Source organism: Pezoporus occidentalis, unplaced genomic scaffold (genome assembly GCF_034315485.1).
Source record: "Pezoporus occidentalis ecotype Australia unplaced genomic scaffold, CSIRO_AGI_Poc_V1 ctg276, whole genome shotgun sequence".
NCBI classification, from domain to species: Eukaryota; Metazoa; Chordata; class Aves; order Psittaciformes; family Psittacidae; genus Pezoporus; species Pezoporus occidentalis.
Genome location: NW_026914675.1, coordinates 140,551 through 164,560, shown reverse-complemented (window position 1 = coordinate 164,560; position 24,010 = coordinate 140,551). Strand labels below are relative to the sequence as shown.

The 24,010-nt window shown below is 63.0% G+C and overlaps 2 protein-coding genes across 7 annotated transcripts; both read left to right on the top strand.

Annotated features, from left to right (window-relative positions):
* Positions 1-1,082: 1,082 nt before the first annotated feature.
* On the top strand, positions 1,083-5,378 carry PLPP2 (phospholipid phosphatase 2). The gene is made up of 6 exons (XM_062625029.1): positions 1,083-1,249; positions 3,260-3,411; positions 3,637-3,914; positions 3,986-4,043; positions 4,130-4,306; positions 4,395-5,378. The coding sequence occupies exons 1-6, from the start codon at positions 1,198-1,200 to the stop codon at positions 4,530-4,532; spliced, it is 855 nt and encodes a 284-aa protein (XP_062481013.1). The 5' UTR covers positions 1,083-1,197; the 3' UTR covers positions 4,533-5,378.
* A 6,461-nt stretch (positions 5,379-11,839) lies between these two features.
* LOC134166921 (transducin-like enhancer protein 1) lies at positions 11,840-23,648 on the top strand. Of its 6 annotated transcripts, none has more exons than XR_009966035.1 (21): positions 11,840-11,930; positions 12,203-12,325; positions 12,682-12,830; positions 13,419-13,482; positions 13,908-13,952; positions 16,683-16,745; positions 16,948-17,022; positions 17,640-17,835; positions 18,158-18,174; positions 18,446-18,550; positions 18,699-18,743; positions 18,955-19,110; positions 19,338-19,470; positions 19,552-19,727; positions 19,807-19,883; positions 20,532-20,781; positions 21,977-22,224; positions 22,340-22,483; positions 22,559-22,709; positions 22,903-22,979; positions 23,284-23,648. XR_009966035.1 is itself a non-coding variant. In XM_062625033.1 (21 exons), exons 2-21 carry the CDS (start codon positions 12,302-12,304, stop codon positions 23,389-23,391), a joined length of 2,274 nt encoding a protein of 757 aa, XP_062481017.1. In that variant the 5' UTR covers positions 11,840-11,930; positions 12,203-12,301; the 3' UTR covers positions 23,392-23,648. The 6 variants fall into 6 exon arrangements, 5 of the variants coding, with proteins under 5 accessions (XP_062481017.1, XP_062481016.1, XP_062481020.1 ...); XM_062625033.1 differs by having other exon boundaries at positions 16,948-16,989; positions 22,336-22,483; XM_062625032.1 differs by having other exon boundaries at positions 22,336-22,483.
* The last annotated feature ends 362 nt before the right edge of the window (positions 23,649-24,010 follow it).

Here is a 24,010-nt window from a genome sequence, read left to right as displayed (position 1 = left end):
TCCCCCCCCAGTATTCCCCCCAGCATCTTCTCCAGTATCCCTCTCTGCATCCTCTGAGCACCCTCCCAGCATCCCCTCCAGCATCTTCTCCAGTATCCCCCCCCTGCATCCCCTCCTGTATCTCCTCCAGCATCCCTCGAGCATCCTCTCTAGCATTCCCCCCTGCATCCCCTCGAGCATCCCCTTCTGCATCCCCTCGAGCATCCCCTCCTGCATCCTCCCCTGCATTCCCCCCAGCATCCCGCTTCTTTCCTGTCCCGCAGCTCTTCCCTTCCCACCCCTAGGACCTGGGGCCCACAGGTAGCACGTGTGGGGCAAACCGGGCCCCAGCAGCAGCACCGGGGCCCTGCAGCACCCGCGGCCAGGAGGGAAGTTGCATCGGGGCACATGGGGTTGGAGCAGAGCAGAGAGACCCCAGCAAGCGGCTCTTGGCCCTCTCCTTAAATCCCAGAGCACCCCAGAGCGTTTCCAGCTCTGCTGCTTCCCCCCATAGCCCGCCCCACACCCCCCAGACCAGCCCCACGGCTCCAGTTGGGTGCTTTCCCTGTTATTTGTTTCCTTCCGTTCCTGATTGAGACTCGGGCCTGGAGCAAAAGAGCCGGGTTCCGGCTGTCCCCGGTCCCACCGGGAGCTCACATGGGGACCCGTGTTTGACCCTTTCCTCCCATCCCTGCTCTGCCACATCCCAGCAGCAGGCTCCGGCACCGCCTGAGCCTTGGGGAAGCGATGTCCCACATCCCAGAGGTCGGATCCTGCCTTAAAACAGGAGCTCCTCCAGACGGAACAACCGGGCCTGGGCCAGCCCCGCAATCCGCACCCCCCCCACCCCGGCCCCGCCTTCTTCCACTCTCGGCTTTTCCTTTTTTCCCCCTTTTTTCCCCCATTTTCCTTCGGGAAAGGAGCCCGGGGCTGGAGGAACCCGCAAGCGGCCTCACCCCCTCCCTCCCGTCCCCTTTCCTCGGGGGCAACCGGAGCTACCGGGGGGGGGGTCCCCACCGCCCCACACCTGCCCCGGCCCCTCCGCAGCCCGCGGGCGGGGGCACCGAGCGGGGCTGCCGGTGCCGCCCCGTCCCGCCCCAGCCGCGCTCCGCCCCGTCCCGTCCCGTCCGCCCGGACTTTACCTCCCGGCCGGGCCCGGCTCCGTTCCGGGCCATGTGAGGAGCGGGGCCGGGCCGCAGGGCCGCCACCGGCAGCTCCATGGAGCGCAGGAAAGTGTTCGTGGTGCTCGACGTGCTCTGCCTGGCGGTCGGTGAGGGCTCGGGACCGGCGGATCCCGGACACCCCCCCCCCCCCTTCTCCTCCTCCTCCCCCCCGTCCTTTCCCCGATCCCTCCTCCCTCCGGTGGGGCTGTACCGGGGGGGGGGGGGTCTGAGTGCCCCCGGTGCCGGGGCTGCACCTGAGCGGCCCCACCGGCGCCGTTTCCCTTCCGCGGCGGGCACCGGGCCCTACCCCGGGGCTGCGGGGCCCCGTCGGGGATCCCAGAGCTTGGAGCGGAGGGGGGGGGGGGGGGGGTGGTGGGGTTGGTGTCAGCGTCGAACCGGGGGCTGGAAGCGGCGACCGGAGGGGTCTGGGCTGGGGCCGTTCCCGTTTGCCGCTGCCCCGGGGGGGGCGTTTCCAAACGCCCGTTTCTAAACCGGGGAAGCTGCGAATGGAACCGGGCTAAAAATAAAGGCCCAGGTCGTAATTCCAGCCTCAAGGAGCGGGGCGGGGGGGGGGGGGGGCGGTGTCTCCCGGGTTTGTTTGGGTCCCGTTTCCCTGCTCTTGTTTTTCGGGAAGCGTTTTTGGAGCATGGGATTGTGCAGGGAGGGATACGGGGTCTGATCCGAGCCACGGGGGATGCTTGAGGTGGATGAGGAGGAGGTTGCGAGGGGGGACCAATACACATACACCCATACACGTATACATACATACATGTACATGCATACACCCATATATGCATACACATACATACACACATATACACATACACACATACATACATACACATACATCATACATACACACATGCATACACATACATCATACATACACACTTACACACATGCATACACATACATAATACATGCATACATACATACACCCATACACGCATGTACATACATACATGCACACATATACACATACACACGTACACATATATCATACATACACACACATACATACATACACATGTACACATATATCATACATACACATACATACATACACATACATCATACATACACCCACACACATACATACATGCACACACATACATACATACACGTACATCATACATACACACACATACACACACATACATACATACACATACACACACACATACACATACACATACATCATACATACACCCACACACATACATACATACACATACATACACCCACATACATACATACACACACACATACATACATACACACACACACATACATACATACACATGCATCATACATACACACACATACATCATACATACATACACACACACACATACATACCCCCCCACACACACACATACATACGCATACATACACACACACACACACACACACATGCACACACCGGGGCTTGGTCCCGGTCCCGGTGGCTCCGCCCGTTTCTTCCCGTTTCCCCGGGTTGGTGCGGGCGGGGCCAAAGGCGCTTGTTCCCGGGAGACGGTGGAACAAGGGCAGGCGGAAGCCGCTGGGAAAGGCGGAACCGGGATCGGAGCCCGGCGTCAGGACGGGCCGAGCATCCCCCGTGCTCCGGTGCCAGGAGGTTCCTCTTTGATGGGCAGGGATGGGGCAGAGCCCCCCCACTCCAAACCACGCTGATGCCGGGGACCAGCCCGTCCCGGCCGGTTGCAGCATCCCTGCAGGGCCCGGAGCGGAGCAGGGGATAAGGGAGTCCTCACAGCCCCCCCCCTGCATCTCCAGGCATTGGCTCCCCTGGAGCCCGGTGTGAGGGTCCCACTGCTGCGAGAGCCTCTTCTCATCGGTTCTAACGAACTGCATCCTCCTGGGCTGGAAGACCCTGAGCAGTGGGAGGAGAGGGCACAACATCAGCACCGGGGAGCTGTGGGGCAGCCCTGTGGGTGCCCCGCCGCCATCTCCTGTGGTATCTGGGCGCCTCAGGCAGCTGTGGGCTGTGATAGGGCTCTATCAGCATCAGGGCGAGTCCTCCTGGCCCTGGGGTGCGGGTGGCTCCGGATGGTGTCCCCCAGGGGGTGCCTGTGTTGCGTCCCCCCCTAACTCCTCACCTCTCCTCTGCCTTGCAGCATCTCTGCCCTTCGTCATCCTGACGCTGGTGAACTCCCCTTACAAACGGGGTTTCTACTGCAACGACGACTCCATCCGCTACCCCTACAAGGCGGACACCATCACCCACGGCCTCATGGCCGGGGTCACCATCACCTGCACCGTCGTCATCGTAAGGAAGCGCCGTCCCCTTCCCTCTTAGGGGTGGGATGCTCCCCCAGGCGTTATCCAGGAGCAGGGGCCCAGCGAACCCACCTCCAGACGCCAATGGGGCCCTTGGGTCGGGAGCTCCCTTGGGACCTTCATCCCATGGGGTCGGGCACCGGGAGCATCCCATATCCATGGTGCTGGGGAGCTGCTTGATAGCTCCAAGCCCTTCAGCCCTTGTCCTTTGCAGCTCTCATCAGGGGAGCTGTACCTGGTCTACACGGAGCGTCTCTATTCCAAGTCGGAATTCAACAACTACCTGGCTGCCCTCTACAAGGTGGTGGGGACCTTCCTCTTCGGAGGGGCCATCAGCCAGTCCCTCACTGACCTGGCCAAGTACATGATCGGCCGTCTCCGGCCCAACTTCCTGGCTGTCTGCAATCCCGACTGGTCCAAGGTGAACTGCTCCATCTACGTGCAGCTGGACAACGTCTGCCAAGGGGAGAGCAGGAACGTCACCGAGTCCAGGTGAGTTGTGGGGCTGGGGGACAGCGATGCTCTCCTGCCATGGGGGCCTCACCACCCCTTTTGCCCCATAGGTTGTCCTTCTACTCTGGCCACTCCTCCTTTGGGATGTACTGCATGATGTTCCTGGCGGTAAGTGCCCCCACGGACCCTGTTACCCAGTGCCCCCCCCCACCCCACACACACACTGGGTGATGGCTCCCCAATCCCCTATGCAGCTCTATGTGCAAGCCCGGCTGGTGGGGAAGTGGGCCCGGCTGCTGCGTCCCACCATCCAGTTCTTCCTCATCACCTTCGCCATCTACGTGGGCTACACCAGGGTGTCCGACTACAAGCACCACTGGAGCGATGTGCTGGTGGGGCTGCTCCAAGGGGCTCTCATCGCCATCCTCATCGTGAGTGTCCCCGGTGCCACCCAACCCCGCCATGCTCCTTGGGCAGCAGCGGTCCCCATGCGTCTCCTTCCCGATGCTCTTATCCCAGGTCCGATACGTCTCCGACTTCTTCAAGCAGCGTCCCCCGAGGCCCTGCGATGGGAAGGACCCGGAGCGCAAACCCAGCCTCCCGCTCACCATGAGCGACGCCGACCGCAATCACTACAGCTACCGTGGCGCGCCGTGAGCCGCGCTCCGCACCGGGCTCCCTATGGACCGCTGGCTCCCTATGGAACGCTGGCTCCCTATGGACCACTGGCTCCGGTGCCGCTTGCTGCCGCAGGTACCTGCGGGTTATCCCTGCCTATCCCCACTCCTGGTGTTCTCCGTGCCCGTGGTGCCCCTGGGCTGGCACCGGTGCCCGGTGATCCCAGCATCCTCCCTGCGGGAAGGGAGCTCCTTGGTTCCTTGTGTGTCTGAGTCACGCTCCCAAGCTGCCATCCCGGCTTTCCATGCGCAGGGAGGGGAAGGGAGGCACGTGGGATGGATTTATGAGGCTGGCAAATGGCACGGAGCGAAGAGCAAACTCCTTGGGAAGCCTGAGCTTGCCTGGGCTGTTATCCCTGTCGAATGATCCAGCTTCATGAGCACAAGGAGGGCGGCTGCTGGGTTAGCAAGGATTAAAGCGATCCAGACCTTTCTCTGTTCCCTGATTCCCTTAGAAAGCAATGCTGGTTTCCAGTGTGTGTGAGCGCAGGGAGCATGGGAAGGGCTCTTCCCACTTCCTGATGCTGGGAGCAAGGGATTCTTGCACTCACCGTGCTTGGGGATGCTCCAGCCTTTGTCTCTGCTGCAGCTTCAGCTGATGCTTTAGGGGGTAAGGGGGGGCAAAGGGAGAAGCTTTCTGTGGTAAAGGAAAACCGATGGGGATGTGGAGCTGGATGTGGGGTTCCGAACACCTCGGGAAGGTGGGGAATGGGCCACGGAGCGGGTCCCAGCGCAGCTCTGGAGCCTCTTCCTCAATTCCACACGTTTTCACGATGTGTTTTGATACGAAAAAATGCGTTTTCTAAATGAGATCATCCTTAAAGAATGTCCGTGTCAGGCCTGGTCTCTTCCCCCATGGATGCTCCCGGCCTTGGGGTGGATGGAACGGGGCTGAAGAGAATCTGCAGAGCCCCATTCCCATGGGAATGCTGGTCCCATGGGAGCAGCATCCCCCTGGGCTCCTTGCCCGCGGTGCCCGCGCACTGCTGCCTTCAAGAGGCTTCTCCTTCGCTCAGCCGAGCCTTGGAGAGGTGAGAAGAGCCGTGGCCAGCGCAGGATCCGGGCTCCATCCCGGCTGGTCCCATCCGTGCTCCTGGGAGCCTCCGGCATTCCCGGCTCCGCAGCCGCTGCCCTCAGCAAAGGGGGAAGGGAAGGGAAGGGAGGGGAGAAGCTCTTGGAAAAAGTGACGTTTTTGTGCCTGCAGCTCCCTTGGCTGCTCTGGCAGCGCAAGGACAGAGCCTTGGCATGGGATAGGGATAGGGATGGGGATGGTGGCAGCAGCAGGAGCGGAGCCAGGGGCCTTTCAATGGGGGGCATTGGGAGGCAGCGTCAGGCTTGAGGGTGAGCTGGGGCTCCTCCATTGCCCCCGTGTCAGCCGCTATGGCACCGGGAATGCTGTAGGCTCCTTCCAGCTCTGCAGGGTACCAGGGAACACCGGGATCATCCCATCCTGGGCTCAGCTCTGCCTCCGGAGCCACTCACTGGTGCTGCTGGTTGTGAGTGACTCCAGTCTGGACAAGCCCTTTGCAGATGCTGCTTTGCTCCTGCAGATCCTTCCCTGCTCCCCACAACGGGATCCTTCCCCCTTTCCCAGCCCTCCAGGCTCCTGGGTTAACATCTGATGGTGTCAAACAAAGCCGGGGAGATGCGGCAGGAATCGCAACCGAAGGTCTGGGAAGGAGCAGCAGCTCCTGGAATCGGGAGCAGGAGGCACAGCCGGGGCTCCCTTTTCCCCTTTATCCTGGGCTTTGGTGCTCAGCAGCTGCCCCAGATCTTGGCACGGTCCCACCAGCTCCTCTGTGCAGCCAGGAACGTGCCTGTTCCCTTCCCTTGAGATCTGATTTCACCCCTTGGATGCGGCTCTGGAAAAACCAGCTGGGCCACAATGCTGCAGTGTGCAGCTCCCAAGGGCAGGGCAGGCTTGGAGCCGAGGGAGCGCGGCTGCTCCTTCCCGGATGGATGCACGCTGCCAGCCACGGGAAAGGGGCTGAGACCGGACCAAACTCGTGGCATCCCAAGCCCGGAGTAACCTGCACTTGGTGGGATGCAATGCCCCGCGTGAACTCGATGGATCCCCTTCCATAGGCATCCCCGATTCTATGATCCCAGGCTGCTCCTCTCACATTCCAGCCCTGGGCTGTGACTGGGGTGCCCGAGGCCCTTTGCAGCCTGCACTGCCGGAGCCACGGCTCCCATCCTGCTTGTGCTGGGGTACGTTTGACCGCGGCATCAGCTCCATCCCAAGGCTCCTCCTTCCCAAGCCGGGCTCCGGCTCCAGCCCCGCTCGGAGGGGCCCTGCGCTGCCTCCCCCCAGCCGGTGCCTCCCTCCTTGTGCCACGCAGCATCCTCCTCCCCGCTCCCTGGCACCGGGGGGCTCCTCCATGGGCCGTGTCCCGGTCCTCTGCCTCCAGCCCCGGCTCTCTCCCTGCTTGTTGGCTCCGTGCCCCGGCCCCCTGGCTTCCCGGTGCCCGCTTCCAGGGACGGGCAGAGGCATTGCCAGGAAGGATGTTACTCATCCCCTAAACATCCCGTGCCCTGGCCCAAGGCCCCGGGAGGAGGCAGCAGCGGAGCCGGGACCGGGGATGGGAAGTGCCCCCGGGGCCGGTGCCCGTGGTCCGGAGCGGGGCGGCGGCAGAGGGCCGCAGGAGCCCGGTGGAGCCCGCTCCGCTCCCGGCGGCCTCGCAGGCCTGGACCCGGTGCTGCTCCTCCTTCTCCTCCTCCTCCTCTCCTCTTTCTCGTCCTTTTGCTCCTGCTCCTCCCTCTCCTTTTGCCTTCTCCTCCTTCTCTTTTGCCTTCTCCTGCTCCTTCTTCCCCCTTTCCTCCTCCTCCGATCCCATCAGTGCCGCCTCCCCTCTCCCCTTTAATCCATGATTCCGGGTGCAGCCGCCTCCTTTGATCTGGCTGCGGAAGGGAAGGAGGGGGCAGAGGAGGAATTAAGCAGTGAGGGCAGGAGGAAAGGAGAAGGGGAAACCCTCCCGTGGGAGGTGGGGCAGGAGGTGCCTCTTTATCAGGCAAGACCTGGCCCAGGCCAATGTCCCGGGGAGCGAGCGGGGCCACATCCTGCTTTTGGCTCTGGAGCTGGGGCTGGGGAAGGAGCTGGGAGTGGACATGGAGCTGGGGATGGGGAAGGAGCTGGGAATGGGGATGGAGATGGAGCTGAGGCTGGGGATGGGGCTGGAGCTGGGAATGGAGCTTTAGGATGGAACTGGGGCTGAAATTGTGGTTGAAACTGGGGATGGAGCCAGGGATGGAGCCGGAGCTGGGGCTGGAGCTGTGGACAGAGCTGGGGATGGAGCTCAGCTGGGGATGGAGCTGGAGCTGGAGCTGGGGATGAGCTGGGGCTGGGGCTGGAGCTGGGGATGGAGCTGGTAATGGAGCTGGGGATGGAGCTGGGAAGGGAGCTGGGGATGGAGCTGGAGCTGGAGCTGGGGATGAGCTGGAGCTGGAGCTGGGGATGAGCTGGAGCTGGGGATGGAGCTGGTAATGGAGCTGGGGATGGAGCTGGGAAGGGAGCTGGGGAGCTGGAGCTGGGGATGGAGCTGGTAATGGAGCTGGAGCTGGGGATGGAGCTGGTAATGGAGCTGGGGATGGAGCTGGGGATGGAGCTGGGGATGGAGCTGGGGATGGAGCTGGGAAGGGAGCTGGTAATGGAGCTGGGGATGGAGCTGGGGATGGAGCTGGGAAGGGAGCTGGGGATGGAGCTGGGAAGGGAGCTGGTAATGGAGCTGGGGCTGGAGCTGGGGCTGAGGCGGGGGCTGGGGCTGGGGCTGGAGCCGGGCCTGGTTCTGGTTGTGCTGCAGGACCAGCAGCTGCGGTGGCAGCGGCGCCGGGAGCTCTCCCCTCCACGCAGCCCCGTCCCTGCTCTGGCACCAGGCGCCGGAGCCGGGCCCGGAGGCACCGCCAGAGGGGACGAGCAGCGCTTTGCTTCCCTGCGCTGCCAGGGCCGGGACCGTGCTCCCTGCAAGCGTTGGCTGTGGGATGCTGGATGCTCCCCCCTGGCCCTTTCCTTGCACATCCCCACCAAACCCTCTCTGGGATCACTGTGACAAGAGCCCTGGAGAGGGGCTTTGGACAAGGGCCTGTAGGGACAGGCCATGGGGAATGGCTTGAACCTGCCCGAGGGGAGACTGAGATGAGCTCTTAGGCAGAAGCTCTTCCCTGGGAGGGTGCTGAGGCGCTGGCACAAGCACGGGAATGGTGGTGCTGGATGGTGCCATCAGAGCCCCGTTTCCAGGATGGGATGGAGGAGCTGATGTGGACCCCTTTTGGTCTTTGATTTCCCTCTTTTTCTCTTACCATGACCTTGGTCAAATGCTTTCTCCTCCCTTTGGGATTTATGGCCCTTTTCCAGAGCGGATCCGTTCTGGCCACCAAAATAGACCTTGTGCTCTTATTCCATTTGAATATATAAGAAGGGCTGGAGAGGGTTCTGCTGCTGCTCCCCCCAGCCCCAACCTCCCTCCCTCCCCAGAGCACAAACGTCTGGGTGGCTGGTGCAGAGCCAAGAGTGGGTGCAGCGAGGGCAGGGGCATTCCCAGCCTTTTCCAGCTCTGGAATTGGGGCTTTCCCACGTTTGCCGAGGGGATTCTTATGGTTCAGGGCCTGGAGGCAAGCTGTGCTCCCTGCGGTTGGCTTCTTGGTCCCTGGATCCTGATGGTGATGGGGATCCAGACACCCAGCCCAGCCCCTTGGGGCTCATTGGGGCTGCAAAAATCAGACACCCAAATGGGATCAATCTCAGCTTTTCCCATTGCTGCTTTCCCTGCCCATCACCCCGACGCGGTTCCTGCGTCTCTGCCTGGGTATTCCAGGGTAATTCACTTCCTGATGGATTTTCCCCTTCCCGTTACGTGCGCAGAGCCCAGTTCCTGCTCTGGACAAGCGGTGGGTGCAGGAAGGTGCATGGAGCACCCGGTTGTGGCCAGCACCGGTGTCCCTATGGGCAAGCAGCACCAGAGCCAAGGGCTCTGATTGTTCTGCCTCCTGCTTGCGGGAGAGGCTTTGCCCACCCTCGGTGTCTGCACATGGATGGGTCCAGAAGGGGGCTGGACCACGAGGACCAAGGGGATGGAGCCACGAGCGGGACATTTCCCTGCTCAATGCTTGAGGGGGAGGAAGAGGAGGAGGAAAAGCCAGAAATCCCATTGGAATCCTCAGTTCCCATTGGAATCCCATTGGAAACCCCCAAATGTGGGTTTGATGATGGACACACGGGGTGGATGGGGAGAATCGAGGGTGGCCGAACTGCACTGGGGATGGGGGATGCTGAGGCCTTTGCTGGTGAGAGATGGGGGGGTCCCTCATGGGGGGGGGTCACTTATGGGGGGGTCCTCATGGGGGGGTCACTAATGGGGGTCCCTTATGGGGGGGGGGAGTTCCTCATGAGGGGGGTTCCTCATGGGGGGGTCCCTTATGGAGGGGGTCCGGGGTCACTTATGGAGGGGTCCCTCATGGGGGCATCCCTTATGGGGGGGGTCCCTTGGGGAGGGTCCCTCATTGGGGGGGTCCCTTATGGGTGGGGTTCCTCATGGGGGAGTCACTTATGGGGGAGTCCCTTATGGGGGGGGTCCCTCATGGGGGGGTCCCTTATGGGGGGGTCCGGGGTCAGTCCCTCATGGGGGCATCCCTTATGGGGGGGGTCCCCTGGGGGGGGGGGTCCCTCATTGGGGGGGTCCCTTATGGGTGGGGTTCCTCATGGGGGAGTCATTTATGGGGGAGTCCCTTATGGGGGGGTCCCTCATGGGGGGGGTCCCTTATGGAGGGGGTCCGGGGTCCCTTATGGAGGGGTCCCTTATGGGGGGGTCCCTCATGGGGGGGTCTCTTATGGGGGGGGTCCCTCATGGGGGGGGTCACTTACGGGGGGTCCCTCATGGGGGGTCCCTCATGGAGGTGTCCCTTATGGAGGGAGGTCACTTATGGGGGGGGTCCCTTGGGAAGGGTCCCTCATGGGGGGGGTCATTTATGGGGAGGTTCCCTTATGGGGGGTCCGTTATGGGTGCGGTTCCTCATGGGGGGAGTCACTTATGGGGGAGTCCCTTGTAGGGGGGTCCGTTATGGAGGGGGTCCCTTATGGAGGGGATCCGGGGTCACTTATGGAGGGGTCCCTTATGGGGGGTCCCTCATGAGGGGGTCTCTTATGGGGGGGTCCCTCATGGGGGGGGTCACTTATGGGGGGGTCCCTTATGGAGGGGGTCCGGGGTCACTTATGGAGGGGTCCCTTATGGGGGGTCCCTTCATGAGGGGGTCACTTATGGGGGGGGGGGGTCACTTATGGGGGGTCCCTCATGGGGGGGTCTCTTATGGGGGGGTCCCTTATGGAGGGGGTCCCTTATGGGGGGTCCCTTCATGAGGGGGTCCCTTATGGGGTGGGGGGTCACTTATGGGGGGGATCCCTTGGGAGTGGTCCCTCATGGGGGGGGTCACTTATGGGGAGGTTCCCTTATGGGGGGTCCCTTATGGGTGGGGTTCCTCATGGGGGGAGTCACTTATGGGGGAGTCCCTTGTGGGGGGGTCCCTTATGGAGGGGGTCCCTTATGGAAGGGATCCGGGGTCACTTATGGAGGGGTCCCTTATGAGGGGGTCACTTATGGGGGGGTCCCTTGGGGGGGTCCCTCATGGGGGGGTCTCTTATGGGGGGGTCCTTCATGGGCTGGGGGGTTCATTATGGATTTGGGGTCTCTGGGGGTCCCTCATTGGAGGGGGTCTCGGGCTCGGGGGGGGGGGGGGGGGCCTGGATGCTACCGGTAACGTGGGACCCCCCCCGTGACCCCGCGGACCCCCAGGGACCCCCCCGGTCCCCGCAGGGGTTAAATCCCCGCCCCCCTCCCGCGCCGCCTCCTCTTTGGCTGCTCGGCCTCCCTTAGATTGACACTTCCCTCGGCGGCAGGGCCCGTCTGACCAATAAGAACGCGGCTCGTCGCGACCCCACGTGGGGGCGAGCCGCTCCCGCGGCGTTCCCATTGGCTGCCGACGGGGCGATCGCCAGCACGGGCCAGGCCCCACGTGGAGCTGGCGCTGGCGCTCGTTCATTGATCGCGCTCCGCAGAGCGGCTGCCGCGGGAGGGGCGGGGCCGGGCGGGGGCTCGGCTCGGCTCGGCTCGGGCTCGGCTCGGGTTCGGGCTCGGCTCGGCTCGGGTTCGGCTCCGGGCTCGGGCTCGGCTCGGCTCGGCTCGGCTCGGCTCGGCTCGGGCTCGGCTCGGCTCGGCTCGGGTTCGGGCTCGGCTCGGCTCGGCTCGGGTTCGGCTCCGGGCTCGGGCTCGGGCTCGGGCTCGGGCTCGGGCTCGGGCTCGGCTCGGCTCGGTCCCGCTCGGCTCCGTTCGGCTCCGCTCGGCCCGCCCCGCCGCAGGGGTGCGCGCCTGGGTCCGGGTCCATCACCGCGGTGAGTCCCGTCCCGTCCCGTCCCGTCTCATCCCGGTTCGGTGCCCGCAGCCGGGGCCGGGCCCGCCCTACCCCTGGGCTCCCTCCGGCCGGGGTCTGGCCCCACTCGGGGCTGCGGAGCCCTCCCCGCAGCCGTCCCTGCTGCGGGGCTATTGTCTGCGCCGTGCCGGAGGGCGCGGGCCTGGGGTGAGGGCGGGGGGAGCCGAGCGGGGTTCCGAAGGGGTGCACGGAACCGGAGCCCTGCGGTGGTGACTCCCGGTGTCTCTCTCCCAGAGCCTGATCCGGAGGTGAGAAGCGTCCCCAGGCCCCGTCCTGAGGCTGCGGTGGGGACCGGAGCAGCCAAAGGGGTCCTGGGCCAGTCCGGTGCCGACGATGTTCCCGCAGAACCGGCCCCCGGTGAGCCCGCACCTCGGCCTCATCCCCTCCCCTGAGCCCCGGGCACCCCACACGGGACGGGACATAACGGGCTTTGGGCCCCGAAAGTTGTGCTCCGCGGGCCGGTGCCTCATCCCTAAGTGATGCCGAGCGCCGGCACTGCGGGGTCTGGGTCCCATGGAGCCAGATGGGGATGGCGTTGATCCCCTTCCCTGGCTCGGGTGCTCTATGGTGCCAAAGGTGGAGCAGGGCTGCCCTGGGCAGGGACTCCTGCTCCCCCATTGCTCCTGCCCTGGATGCCCAAAGCTCCCCCTCAGGGACTCAGCAGCCTCTCAGGGCCACCAGCAGTGACCCGCGGGGTCCCCTCCTGTGCCCAGGCCCATCTCCAGGCACCCTCCGCTGCCTCGGGAGCCGCTGTGGCCGCCAGCGCCATCCCCAGCACCCCGCAGTCCCTCAAGCTGACTTACCCGGAGACCCTGGACCGCATCAAGGAGGAATTCCAGTTCCTGCAGAACCAATACCACAGGTGAGGAGCGGCCGGAGCTCGGGGGCTCTGGTGGTGCTGGGCCCATCACCGGTGCTGGTGAGAGCCGGGCTCCCCACGGCGCTGGGCATCAGAGGACCAAGCACCACCATGGTCCCTTGAAGTGATGCTGTTTGAGGGAGAAACTCGGCCTCCTCCTGCCGAAAGCCCCGGGATGAGGGTGCTGGCTTCCAGGGCTCCATTCCCCCCCCGGGATCACCTCCCCTTCCCTACACCAGTGCCGGGCAGAGCAAGGTTTGGAACACAGCTCAGCTTTGCAGCTCGCTCCATTTGGGAAGCAGATGCTGGGGAGGGGGTTAAAACTCCGTGCGGATGGCTTCCTGACGCCTGGATTCCCTTTGCTGTCCATCTCCTCTTTATCATCCCCTTCCCAATCCTCTTTCAGGTGGTTTTCTGGGCTTGTGCTGGGAGATGGGATTGAAGCTGGGAGCAGGAGGCTGAAGCACATGGGGCAAAGGGGGGGGCTCATGCTCTGTCCAGCTTTGGATACCTTGTCTGGAAATGGGGGGGGGGGGGGGATGTTCTTCCTCTCCCTCCTTCCCTCTTTCTTTCTTCTCTTTATTTTTACAGCTTGAAGTTAGAATGTGAGAAGCTGGCAACGGAGAAAACCGAAATCCAGCGTCATTATGTCATGGTCAGTGCGCTCCACCTGAGGGGAGGAGGGTGCTGGGGGTGTCTGCTCTGAGCCATCAAAGGAGACACGGCCCCGGGATGCTTTGCCTTCCCTTTGCCTTCGGGTTGTGTGGCCAGGCCTGGAGCTGCGGTTCCTGCGGCTCTTGCTGGGTGTTCTTCTTCCCCCAAAGCAAGCGGATGGTGGTGGTGGTGGATCAGTTCCCGTGCTGGTTGTTTCCTTTCCCATGGGCAATGAAGGGGAGGATCGTGTCCATTCCGCAGCCATGTGCTGGAGGGACCTGGGGACCATGTTCTCCTCCTGGCCTGGCCCCAGCACAGCCATCCATGGCCAGGCTGAGCCTTTGTGCCAGCGCTGAAGAGGGTTTTGTGGCTGTGATTCCCCTGGGCTCTCCATCCAATGCTGACGCTGCCTTTTCTCTCTTGCAGTACTATGAGATGTCCTACGGCCTCAACATCGAGATGCACAAGCAGGTGAGGCTGGGTGGGATGGGAGCATCGTCCTGGCTCTGTCATCCCGGCTTTGTCATCCCTGTCCTCATCTTGCTCTCTGGGCCCTTCGGGGTCATCCCTTCCCATGGGAAGTTTCTCCCTGGTGTAACCCAGGGAAGGCTGGATCTCTCTTCCGTGCTTCAGAAGCTCTACATCATGTCATCATGTCCTTGGCCTGTCTCCTTAGCTCTCTCCTCACTGGGTCCAGGCTGCATGGCCCTGGCTGGGTCTCCCCATGCACTTGTTGTGGTGCAGGACTTGCGCTTGCGCATCACCTCGTGAGCAGCCACTTGGGGACCCCGGTGAGGGATGCAGGGTGCTGAGGAACACCCCGAGGTGGGAAGGAGGAGGCTCGGGGCTGCACATCCCCCCCCCCCCCCTTGCTGCCTCCCCATCCATCCCTCTTTCCTCCCTCCCTTCCTCCCGCTGCGCTGCGCTCCGGGTCACCAGCTGCTCGGAGACAGAAGGTTTCTTCTCATCTATTTTTAAAGAGGCTGCGGAGGAGCCGGGCGAGGCGCGCTGCAGCCGTGGCCTCCTTCCATCCCTCCCTTCCTTCCTTCCTTCCTTCCCTCCCATCCATCCATCCATCCATCCATCCATCCATCCATCCATCCATCCCATCCTTCCCATCCCACCCTGTGCCCGCCGCCAACTGTTGCGCGGGAGCACGGCACTGGGATGCTGGTCCCTGTCCCCCCATCCCAGGCTGATGGCTGGTCCCGTCAGCCAAGCTGGCTGAGGATGATGATAGAGGATGAGGAGGAGGTGTGAAGTTGCCCTTGTGAGGGGCCTCATCCCAGTGCCCCCTTCCCGGAGGCCTCCCTGCTCCCCTCATCCGCCTACCGGGATTGATTCTGCCATGGAAGGGTGCGGGGGTGTGTGCGGGTCCCAAGTGCTGCCCTTTCACAAGGGCCCCTAAGTCTGCTCCAGCAGCCAGCGGCCATTGAGGGAAAACCGGGAGCTGCCGGTGCGGGAGCCGCCGGTCCCCCCCATCACCGCGATGGCAAGGTCGGGTCGCTGCTTTTCCTCCCTTTGCCCCACATCCAGCGCTGCCCACCCATATGGGCACGGGCAGGGGTCCTGAGCACCCTTGGTGAAGGCAGGGGGGTGCCGTGGTCCTCTCACAGCATCCCCGGTGCTGCGGGCGATGCAGCGCTTAGCCCGGGGAGCCCCCGCCGTGTGGGGCTGGGGCTGGCTGCGGTGGGGCAGCGGCAGGCAGGGAGCGAGCAGGAGCTGTTGGCGTTTTGATGGTGGTGGCTCTGGGTTTGGCACGGGGGAAAGGGCTCGGAGCTCTTCATAAAACCACCTCTCCGATGCGCCCGGCCTTGGGCTCGTTCGCCCCGAGGCGGAGGGGAGGTGGCGGCGCTGGGGGGGTGCCGCAAACAGCGCGATCGTTTTTCATGCTGAGAGCGTTAAAGTGCCAGTAAATTGCACATTAACGAGTGCGAGTGAATTGGAGGCAGCTCTCCCCAAGGAGCTGCTGCCCATCAGTGCATTAGGGAAGAGAATCCATCACTGCCGGCCCCGGGAGACAGCTAAATCCTTCCCAGAACTGCCGGCTGCCAAATCTCCTTCCCCCCCAACCCTCCGCCTTTCCCTCCCCTTCCCTTTCTTTCTTTTCTCTCTGTTTTCCCTCCCTGGGAAGGGGAAGCGAGGGCGGGTGTGGGATTGTTGCTGCTCAGTGTGGGTCTGGGAAATGCAGGTCGGTGGCCGCTCTGGATGGGGGTACCGGGGTCTGTGTCCTCATCCTGACCATGCTCCTGCGGTGCCAAGCCCGGCACTGGAGCCGTGCCCGAGGTCCTGGTGGGAAGATGCAGGGTCAACTGTTGGGTTTCCCAGCCTCTGGTCTCCTCCTGGGGCTGACAACAGGGTTCAGGCTCTACCCGCTCGTCTCCTCCAGGGCTGGCTCCGTATCGGTTCCGTCCTGTGCACAGGGATGATGCGGGGATTGATGCCTGCGTTTGGGGAGGGCTCCAGGTCTCTGCCCCTCTCTGGCAGAGTTGAAGACCCCCACGGGCACCCCACAGCCCCAGTGCTGTGCCTGTGGGGCCCGGGGGTGATGTAAAACCTGTGCTGTCCCCTGTGCCGGGCTGTGGAGTGCAGTGGGAGCACGGCACAGCATGGAAGGCTGCCGCTCTCCCTCCCCTCTGCTCGCCGTGTGCTCCTGATTGCCGGTGGCACTCGAGTGCTGCAGGAATCAGCAGCTCTATGGAGAGCATCTCTCCAGGCTTCCTGCCGGCCGGGAGGGCAGCAATTACCGGGCCTGGTGCCGGTGGGAGGGCGGAGGTGAGACCCCGGGGGGGGGCTCGCCTGGGTCGGTGCCATGGGGCTCCGTGGGCCTTGGCAAGGAGGAGGCTGAAGCTCTCAGGGTGGGGATGGAGGATGCTGGAGGGGTGGCATCAGGAAGGGCAGCTTTCCTTGGGCCCCCAGGGGGTTTCGGCTCCTCGGTGAGGGGAATGAGCACCAGCGCCTTAGGTCGTGTTAGAGCGGTTTATTAACATGTAAAACACGGTGGCTGCTGAGGTGGGGATGGGAGGGGGTGTCCTGCAGTGCGGGGTAGCTCTGCCCTCAACCTGATGGGTGCTGCATCTCTCACTGCACCTCTGGCTGCATCTTTCACTGCATCTGTCGCTGCATCTTTCACTGCATCTGTCGCTGCATCTCTCACTGCAGCTCTGGCTGCATCTCTCACTGCATCTCTTCTCCCGCCAGACGGAGATCGCGAAGCGACTCAACGTGATCTGTGCCCAGCTCATCCCGTTCCTGTCTCAGGAGGTGGGTGACCCTCAGCCCCCAGCTGGGCATGTGGAGAGCTCCACTGGGGCACAGGGAGCATGTGCCCTGTCCGTCCCCCCCTTCGGGGACTCGAGCCCTGCGCATTGAGCCGGGCTGGGAGCCCTGGTTTTGCCCCATTCCATGAGGAATCCCCGCTGGGGGCTGCGGCATCACCCAGTGCCACACTCTCCTCTCCCCGCAGCACCAGCAGCAGGTCGTCCAGGCCGTGGAGCGAGCGAAGCAGGTGACTATGACCGACCTGAACGCGGCGCTCGGGGTATGTCAACCCTCTGCCCACCCCATCCCGCAGGCACCGCTGCTTCCCGTGCTCCCCCATAGGGACACACACCCCGGTAGCCCTCGTGCTGCCTCCTTCTGTGGCTCTGGCAGGGGAGGATGGGGACCCCTTCCACTGGAGCACCTTGCTCCAAGCCCCTGTGTCCAACCTGCCCTTGAACACTGCCAGGGATGGGGCAGCCACAGCTTCTCTGGGCACCCTGTGCCAGCGCCTCAGCACCCTCACAGGGAAGAGCTTCTGCCTAAGAGCTCATCTTAGTCTCCCCTCTGGCAGGTTCAAGCCATTCCCCTTGGCCTGTCCCAAGATGCTGCTGCAGCGGTGTCAGAGCAGGGCACTTGGGTGACACGGTGTGTGTCACTGTGGCCTGGGTTGGGAGGCTGTCACCACCATCCCCATACCTCAGTTATCCCCTCCAAATCACAGTGCATGGGTAGGGGTAGGGTCCCCTATCCATATGGGTACAGGTAGGGTTCCCCCATGCAACCCAGTAGCTCCTGTCGCAGCTGGGAGGTAGCAGCAGGAAGGATGCTGGGAGCCCGACCTCCATCCTGATGTGTTCCTTTGGCTCTGCTCTCTCCCTCTCCTCTCCTCCCCAGCACCAGCTGCAGACCCAGCACCTCTCGCACCACGCTCCCCCCATCCCTCTGACCCCCCATCCCTCCGGGATGCAGCCCACCGGCCTCGCCGGCATCAGCACCGCCTCGGGGCTGCTGGCGCTCTCGGGGGCACTGGGGGCCCAGGCCCAGCTCCTGGCCAAAGATGACCGAGGAGCCCATGAGCCCGAGCCCAGGGGTGAGTTTGGGGGTGCTGAGACCTTTGGGGGGGTCGGGTCTGGTGTGACCCCCTTGGGAATGGGTGGTGCTGGGCCCTGGGGTGGCACCAGGGCTTGTCCGTGCCATGGGGCTCTTGAATGGGCTGGTGGAGTCAGGGGCTTGGTGGCCATGAAGGGTTTGGGGTGAATGTCCCTCCTGTGTGGAGGTGGGGGGGGGTCATCCCTGCTTGGGGCCCATGAGCACCCCAGGAGGAGCTTTCTGGGGGGCTCCTGGCAGTGGCACAGTGTGTCCCTCCTTCCTTCCTCCCTCCTCTTCATCCTCCTGCTGTGCCACGGCGACAGAGCGAGACCCCGGCCCCGTAAGTGCCTTTTCCTTCTCTCGCACCATCCTCCTCCGTCCGGGATGCTGGGAGCTGGTGGCCATGGGGGGGACGGGTCCCGCTCCCCATCCAAGTCCCTGTTGCCAAGGACCCCTTCCCCGTGTCCCAGGGGCAACCCACGCTGTGTCCCCTCCTTGCTCCATTGGCAGCAGTGAAGCCCCAAGCTGGGGGGCACTGCTGGGGGGCTCTGCATGCCCTGGGAGCCAGCTCATGTCCCCTAACCCTGTGTGTGTGTGTGTCCCCATCCCAGAGCTCCCTGGTGCTGCCCAATGGGGAGCGGGCACGAACCATCTCTGAGTACCTGAACAGCAGCAAGAAGAGGAAAGTGGAGGAGAAGGACTTCGGGACAGACTACGTGAGCCTAGGGCTGGGAGGGGGGGGGTGGGTGGGAAATGGGGTGTCCTTGTCCCCATGGATGTGTGTGCAGAGCCACCCGTGCCCCTGGCGCATCCCAAGCGGGAGCTGGGGCATCCCTTTGGCTCCAATCGGCCCCTGTGTTGCAGGGCAGCGACGCAGACAAGAGCGAAGACAACTTGGTGGTGGATGAGGTCAGTGCTGGGATGGGGCTGGCGCTGGGATGGGGCTGGCACTGGGATGTGCTGCCGGTCCTTCTCCCCTGGCTGGGGGCTAATGGGCTCCTAAAGGTGGAGGTGGGCAGCATTGGGCCCCCCACTCACGCTGATGGCAGTGATGAACCCCAGGCTCCCTCGTGCCTATGGGTATCCCAACCTGTCCTGCTGACCCCCCCTTTCCCTACAGGACCCCTCTTCCCCACACAGCGTCCACTCCTACTCCTCCCGGGAGAACGGGGTGGAGAAGGTCCCTGTGGGGAGGAAAGAGGCCCCACCGCTCAGCCCCACTTCCATGGCCTCCTCCAGCAGCACATCCCCAACCCGGAGCAAGGATGTGCCCACGGTACGTGTTCACTTGGGGGGTGTCCTTGTGATCTTGCTGCTTGGGCTCAGCTGCGCAGGGCTGCACCTCCAGACTCATGGGGTGAAGGCAGCGCTGGGGGTCCTGCTCTGTTACATCCCATGTGCCATCGAGGTGACCCTATGGTGCTGGAACAAGGATGGAGGGACCCATGGAGACCCCCATCAGGGCTGTAGTGCGATCATCACATCCTCCCCCTCTGTTTGCAGGGGGACAAGGCAGGGACACCCAGCCTCAAGTCCAGCACCCCCACATCCCAAGGGGATGCCACAGCCCCGGGCTCCAGTGGTACCCAGCAGTTTCGCCCCACAACCACCGCCAAGACCCCCGTGGACCCATTGGGTGAGCATGGCCGGGCCAGGGACCCAGGTGGGTGGCTCCAAGCTCCAACCTCTTCCCTTCATCCTGCATCTCCCCCCACAGCCCTGAGCCTGAGGAACCCTCTGGGGGTGCAGAGCCCCTACTCAGCCGCCTTCGGCATGGCCCATGCAGCCGTTAACGGGGACATGGCCGGGACCGGACCCTACGCCAGCCTCCACCTCATGTCCCCACAGCTCAATGGGGCTGCAACTGCCAGCAGCTACGGGCGCTCACCCCTGGTACGTGAGCCCCTTCGCCATGGGGCTGTGGGCGGGGGGCTGTGGGGTGTGAGCTGCTCTCACCCGCCGTCCCCTCCAGGTGGGATACGATCCCCATCCCCACATGCGCGTCCCAGGGCTGGCGGCTGGAATGCAAGTGGGGACGTCAGGGAAACCGTGAGTGGGGCTGGGGTTGCGGCAGGGGATGGGGTGCCCAGGGCTGGCGGGGAGCATGGGATGGGATGGGGTGGAAGGGACCTTAAAGCTCCTCCAGCTCCAACCCCTTCCACGGGCAGGGACCCCTTCCACTGGAGCAGCTTGCTCCAAGCCCTGTGTCCAACCTGCCCTTGAACACTGCCAGGGATGGGGCAGCCACAGCTTCCCTGGGCACCCTGTGCCAGCGCCTCAGCACCCTCCCAGGGAAGAGCTTCTGCCTAAGAGCTCATCTCAGTCTCCCCTCTGGCAGGTTCAAGCCATTCCCCTTGGCCTGTCCCTACATCCCTTGTCCCACGCCCCTCTCCAGGTTTCCTGCAGCCCCTTTAGGCACTGGAGCTGCTCTCAGGTCTCCCCTTCAGGAGCCTTCTCTTGTCCAGGCTGCTCCAGCCCAGCTCTCTCAGCCTGGCTCCAGAGCAGACCTGCTCCAGCCCTCGCAGCATCTCCATAGATGCTCCCGTTGGAGCTGTTCTGGAGCAGGACCCTCCTGCCCTGTGCCCAACCAGGCTGCTCCCAGCTCCCCCTCCAAACCACGCTGCCCGTGCCCGACGTGGCCCTGGCTGCTCCATGCATGTTCCTGGGCTACTTCTCACCCTCCCTCTCCCTTTCCAGCGCTTATTCCTTCCACGTCAGCGCTGACGGGCAGATGCAGCCGGTGCCGTTCCCCCCGGATGCCCTGCTCGGCTCCGGCATCCCCCGGCACGCGCGGCAGCTCCATGCCCTGAGCCACGGGGAAGTGGTTTGTGCCGTCACCATCAGCAACTCCACCAGGCACGTCTACACCGGCGGCAAGGGCTGCGTCAAGGTGTGGGACGTGGGGCAGCCGGGCACCAAGACGGCCGTGGCTCAGCTCGACTGCTTGGTAAGGCTGTGCCACCCCGGTTGGGTTCCCTGCACTGAGGATGGGGACCTCGGCATGGGTGATTTGGAGCATCATTTGGGAGCCTGTTTCTAAACAGAGTGCTTGTGGATGCTGGGGAAAGCTGATGGCTCCGTGCTGCTGGTGCTGAGCTGACCAGGCTGTTCCGAGCATCCCAAACTTTTTTGGGGGATGCTTCTCCATCACCAGTGCTTGGCACTGCTTCATCTCACAGTGCCAGTCCTCCCTGTAGTTGGTTCCTACAGGCTGGGGCATCCCTTGGGTTCAGCTCTGTTCTGCTTCTGCCTGCGTGGGTCTGGCTGGATGGAGAGAGCTCAGATTCCGTGTAGGAATAAATCATAGGATGGTTTAGGTTGGAAAAAGGCCTTTAAGCTCATCGAGTCCAAGCACTGAGCCAGCACAGTGGGGACACGGGTAAACCATGTCCCTAAATGCCACCCACCACTAAACCATGGCCCCAGTCCCTCCAGGGATGCTGACTCCACCACTGCCCTGCGCAGCCTCTCCCAGTGCTTCCCAACCCTTTGGCTGAGGAAATCTGCCCTAAGATCCCATTTAAACCTTTCCTGATGCAACCCGAGGCTGTTTCCTCTTGTTCTAGGAGGGTTCTTTAGTAGGTGTGGGCACTTGGCCACTGTTGCCCTGGCCCTTGAGGTCCCCTCAGTTGCTGTCTCAAGAGCTCCCGGCAGCATCCTGAGGTTTCCTCAGGTTGGGAATGCCGCTGCCAATCCCGGCACAGCCATCAGCAGGGATTCTTTTTAACCGGGGTTCTTTGAGGTTTGTTTTCAATGGGATTGGGAATCCCTGTGCCCGTTGTGAAGGGCCCAAACCCAAACCCTCCCCTCCACTTGCTGGCCTTGGGCAGCCTGACAAATGTTATTCCTGGATGGCGCTGACCTTGAAGATCCCGATGCATAAACAAGGAAGTGACTGAGTCATGATCATTTCCAGCTGCATCCGAAGTTCAGGAACGGGGGGAAATGATGGTTTAGTGCTCGGAGCCATCGGAGCTGCAGCAGCCGCATCTCTTGGGGATGCTGCGGGTGATGGTCCCTAAGGACCTGGAACAATTTGGGTTGGAAAGGGCCTTAAGATCACCCGGTTCTGACATCTGGGATGGGTGCAGAAGGGCTGGAAGGGAAAGGGGGATAACAGGATCCTGCCTCTTGCACCCCAGAACCGCGACAACTACATCCGCTCCTGCAAGCTGCTACCCGACGGCCGCAGCCTGATCGTGGGGGGGGAAGCCAGCACCCTCTCCATCTGGGACCTGGCGGCCCCCACACCCCGCATCAAAGCCGAGCTCACCTCCTCTGCCCCTGCTTGCTACGCCCTGGCCATCAGCCCCGACGCCAAGGTCTGCTTCTCCTGCTGCAGCGACGGCAACATCGTGGTGTGGGACCTGCAGAACCAGACCCTGGTCCGGTGAGTGCGGTGCTGCGGGGAGGGGGGGGCACAGGGCACACGCTAAGCACTGTTGGCAGCCGTGTCCTTGCCTGCTCCCTGTCCTGTTTCCCACCCCCCCCCCTTTCCCAGGCAGTTTCAAGGCCATACGGATGGAGCCAGCTGCATCGACATCTCCAACGACGGCACCAAGCTGTGGACGGGGGGGCTGGATAACACGGTGCGGTGCTGGGACCTGCGCGAGGGCCGTCAGCTCCAGCAGCACGACTTCAGCTCCCAGGTAAAGCAATGGGGCTGAACCAGGAGCCCCATGGGGACAAACGGGACTTGCCTCAACCCTGCTTTCTCACCCCAGATCTTCTCCTTGGGTTATTGCCCCACGGGGGAGTGGTTGGCGGTGGGGATGGAGAGCAGCAACGTGGAGATCCTGCACGTCACCAAACCGGACAAGTACCAACTGCACCTGCACGAGAGCTGCGTCCTCTCCCTCAAATTCGCCTCCTGTGGTAGGCATGGATCCCCCGGACCTGGATTTGGGACCTTGGGATGGGTCTCCTCTCCCGGATGCATCTTGCTGGGGAGCAAGCGCTGGTTCCGTATGTGGATGCCAGTATTGCTTGGGAGAAGGGGTGCTCTGGAGCAACCCCTGTGGCAGTGATGCTGGGATGATCCTCTGGATCCCTTCGGTGCCTCCCATAGGGAAGTGGTTCGTGAGCACGGGGAAGGACAACCTGCTCAACGCCTGGAGGACGCCCTATGGAGCCAGCATCTTCCAGGTACAGGAAGGTTGCTCAGTGCATCTAAATGTACATAGTAATAGAGAGAGAGAGCTATAGGGATGTATATAGCAATGTATTAGCAGTCAGAGAATCATGGAATGGTTTGGCTTGGAAGGGACCTTAAAGCTCATCCAATGCCACGGGGCAGGGACCCCTTCCACTGGAGCATCTCCAACCTGGCCCTGAGCACTGCCAGGGATGGGGCACCCAGTGACCAGCGTGGTCCCTATGGGGTTCCCCAGGATGGGGGCAGGTCCTTGCTCTGTGTTTCCTCTTCTCCTTCCCTTCTCCCTTCTCTCAGTCCAAGGAAACCTCATCCGTCCTCAGCTGCGACGTCTCCACCGATGACCAGTTCATCGTCACCGGCTCCGGGGACAAGAAGGCCACGGTCTACGAGGTCATCTACTGAGAGCAGGAGGTGGCAGACAGACACACGGACACCCCATGGATGGATGGATGGATGGATGGGGGGGGGGGGCTCTGCCCACCCTGCTCCTGCCTTCCCAAAGCAGATCCGGGCCAGCCGAGGCAGAGGAGCGTGGCCAGGGCTGGAGGTGGCCCCGGGCCGATGTCACACAGGGCTGGGTGATGGCAATGGGGACTTGCTCCTTGGTTTGGGCTCTGTTTGTTGGATGGGGGGACCTGGGGGGTGGGGGTGGGGGTGTTTAAGGATTTTGGGGGTTTATTTGGGGTTTTTTTTTTAGTTTATTTTTTCACTTTTGGGAGGTTATTTTGGTGGGGGTTGGTTGGGGGAGGCGCTGGGGCCATGGGCTCCATCCTCAGCACCCTTGGGTGGGCCTCCTGGGCTGTATTTAATAATAAAAGCAAGCAAAAGCAGAGCTCTGCCTGGTCCTGAGCAGCTCCCTTGGTGCTGCGTGGCCACGGGATGGAGCCAGGAGGGGATGGAGCCAGGAGGGGATGGAGCCAGGGCTGCAGAGGCTCTGCCATGGCAGGAAAAGCTATTCCATCACTGCTGCTCCTGGACCCCCAACTCCCCTTCCCAGCCAATTGCCACATGGGGCAGCACT

What these genes read in the sequence shown, in the direction of transcription:
- LOC134166921 (XM_062625032.1), top strand. Translation starts at nt 12,302, where the DNA reads ATGTTCCCGCAGAACCGGCCCCCG. An exon ending in TCCCGCAGAACCGGCCCCCG is followed by an intron (nt 12,326 to 12,681) that starts GTGAGCCCGCAC and finishes TCCTGTGCCCAG; the next exon opens with GCCCATCTCCAGGCACCCTC. An exon ending in CTGCAGAACCAATACCACAG is followed by an intron (nt 12,831 to 13,418) that starts GTGAGGAGCGGC and finishes TTATTTTTACAG; the next exon opens with CTTGAAGTTAGAATGTGAGA.
- PLPP2 (XM_062625029.1), top strand. Translation starts at nt 1,198, where the DNA reads ATGGAGCGCAGGAAAGTGTTCGTGGTGCTCGACGTGCTCTGCCTGGCG. An exon ending in CGTGCTCTGCCTGGCGGTCG is followed by an intron (nt 1,250 to 3,259) that starts GTGAGGGCTCGG and finishes TCTGCCTTGCAG; the next exon opens with CATCTCTGCCCTTCGTCATC. An exon ending in ACTGCATGATGTTCCTGGCG is followed by an intron (nt 4,044 to 4,129) that starts GTAAGTGCCCCC and finishes TCCCCTATGCAG; the next exon opens with CTCTATGTGCAAGCCCGGCT.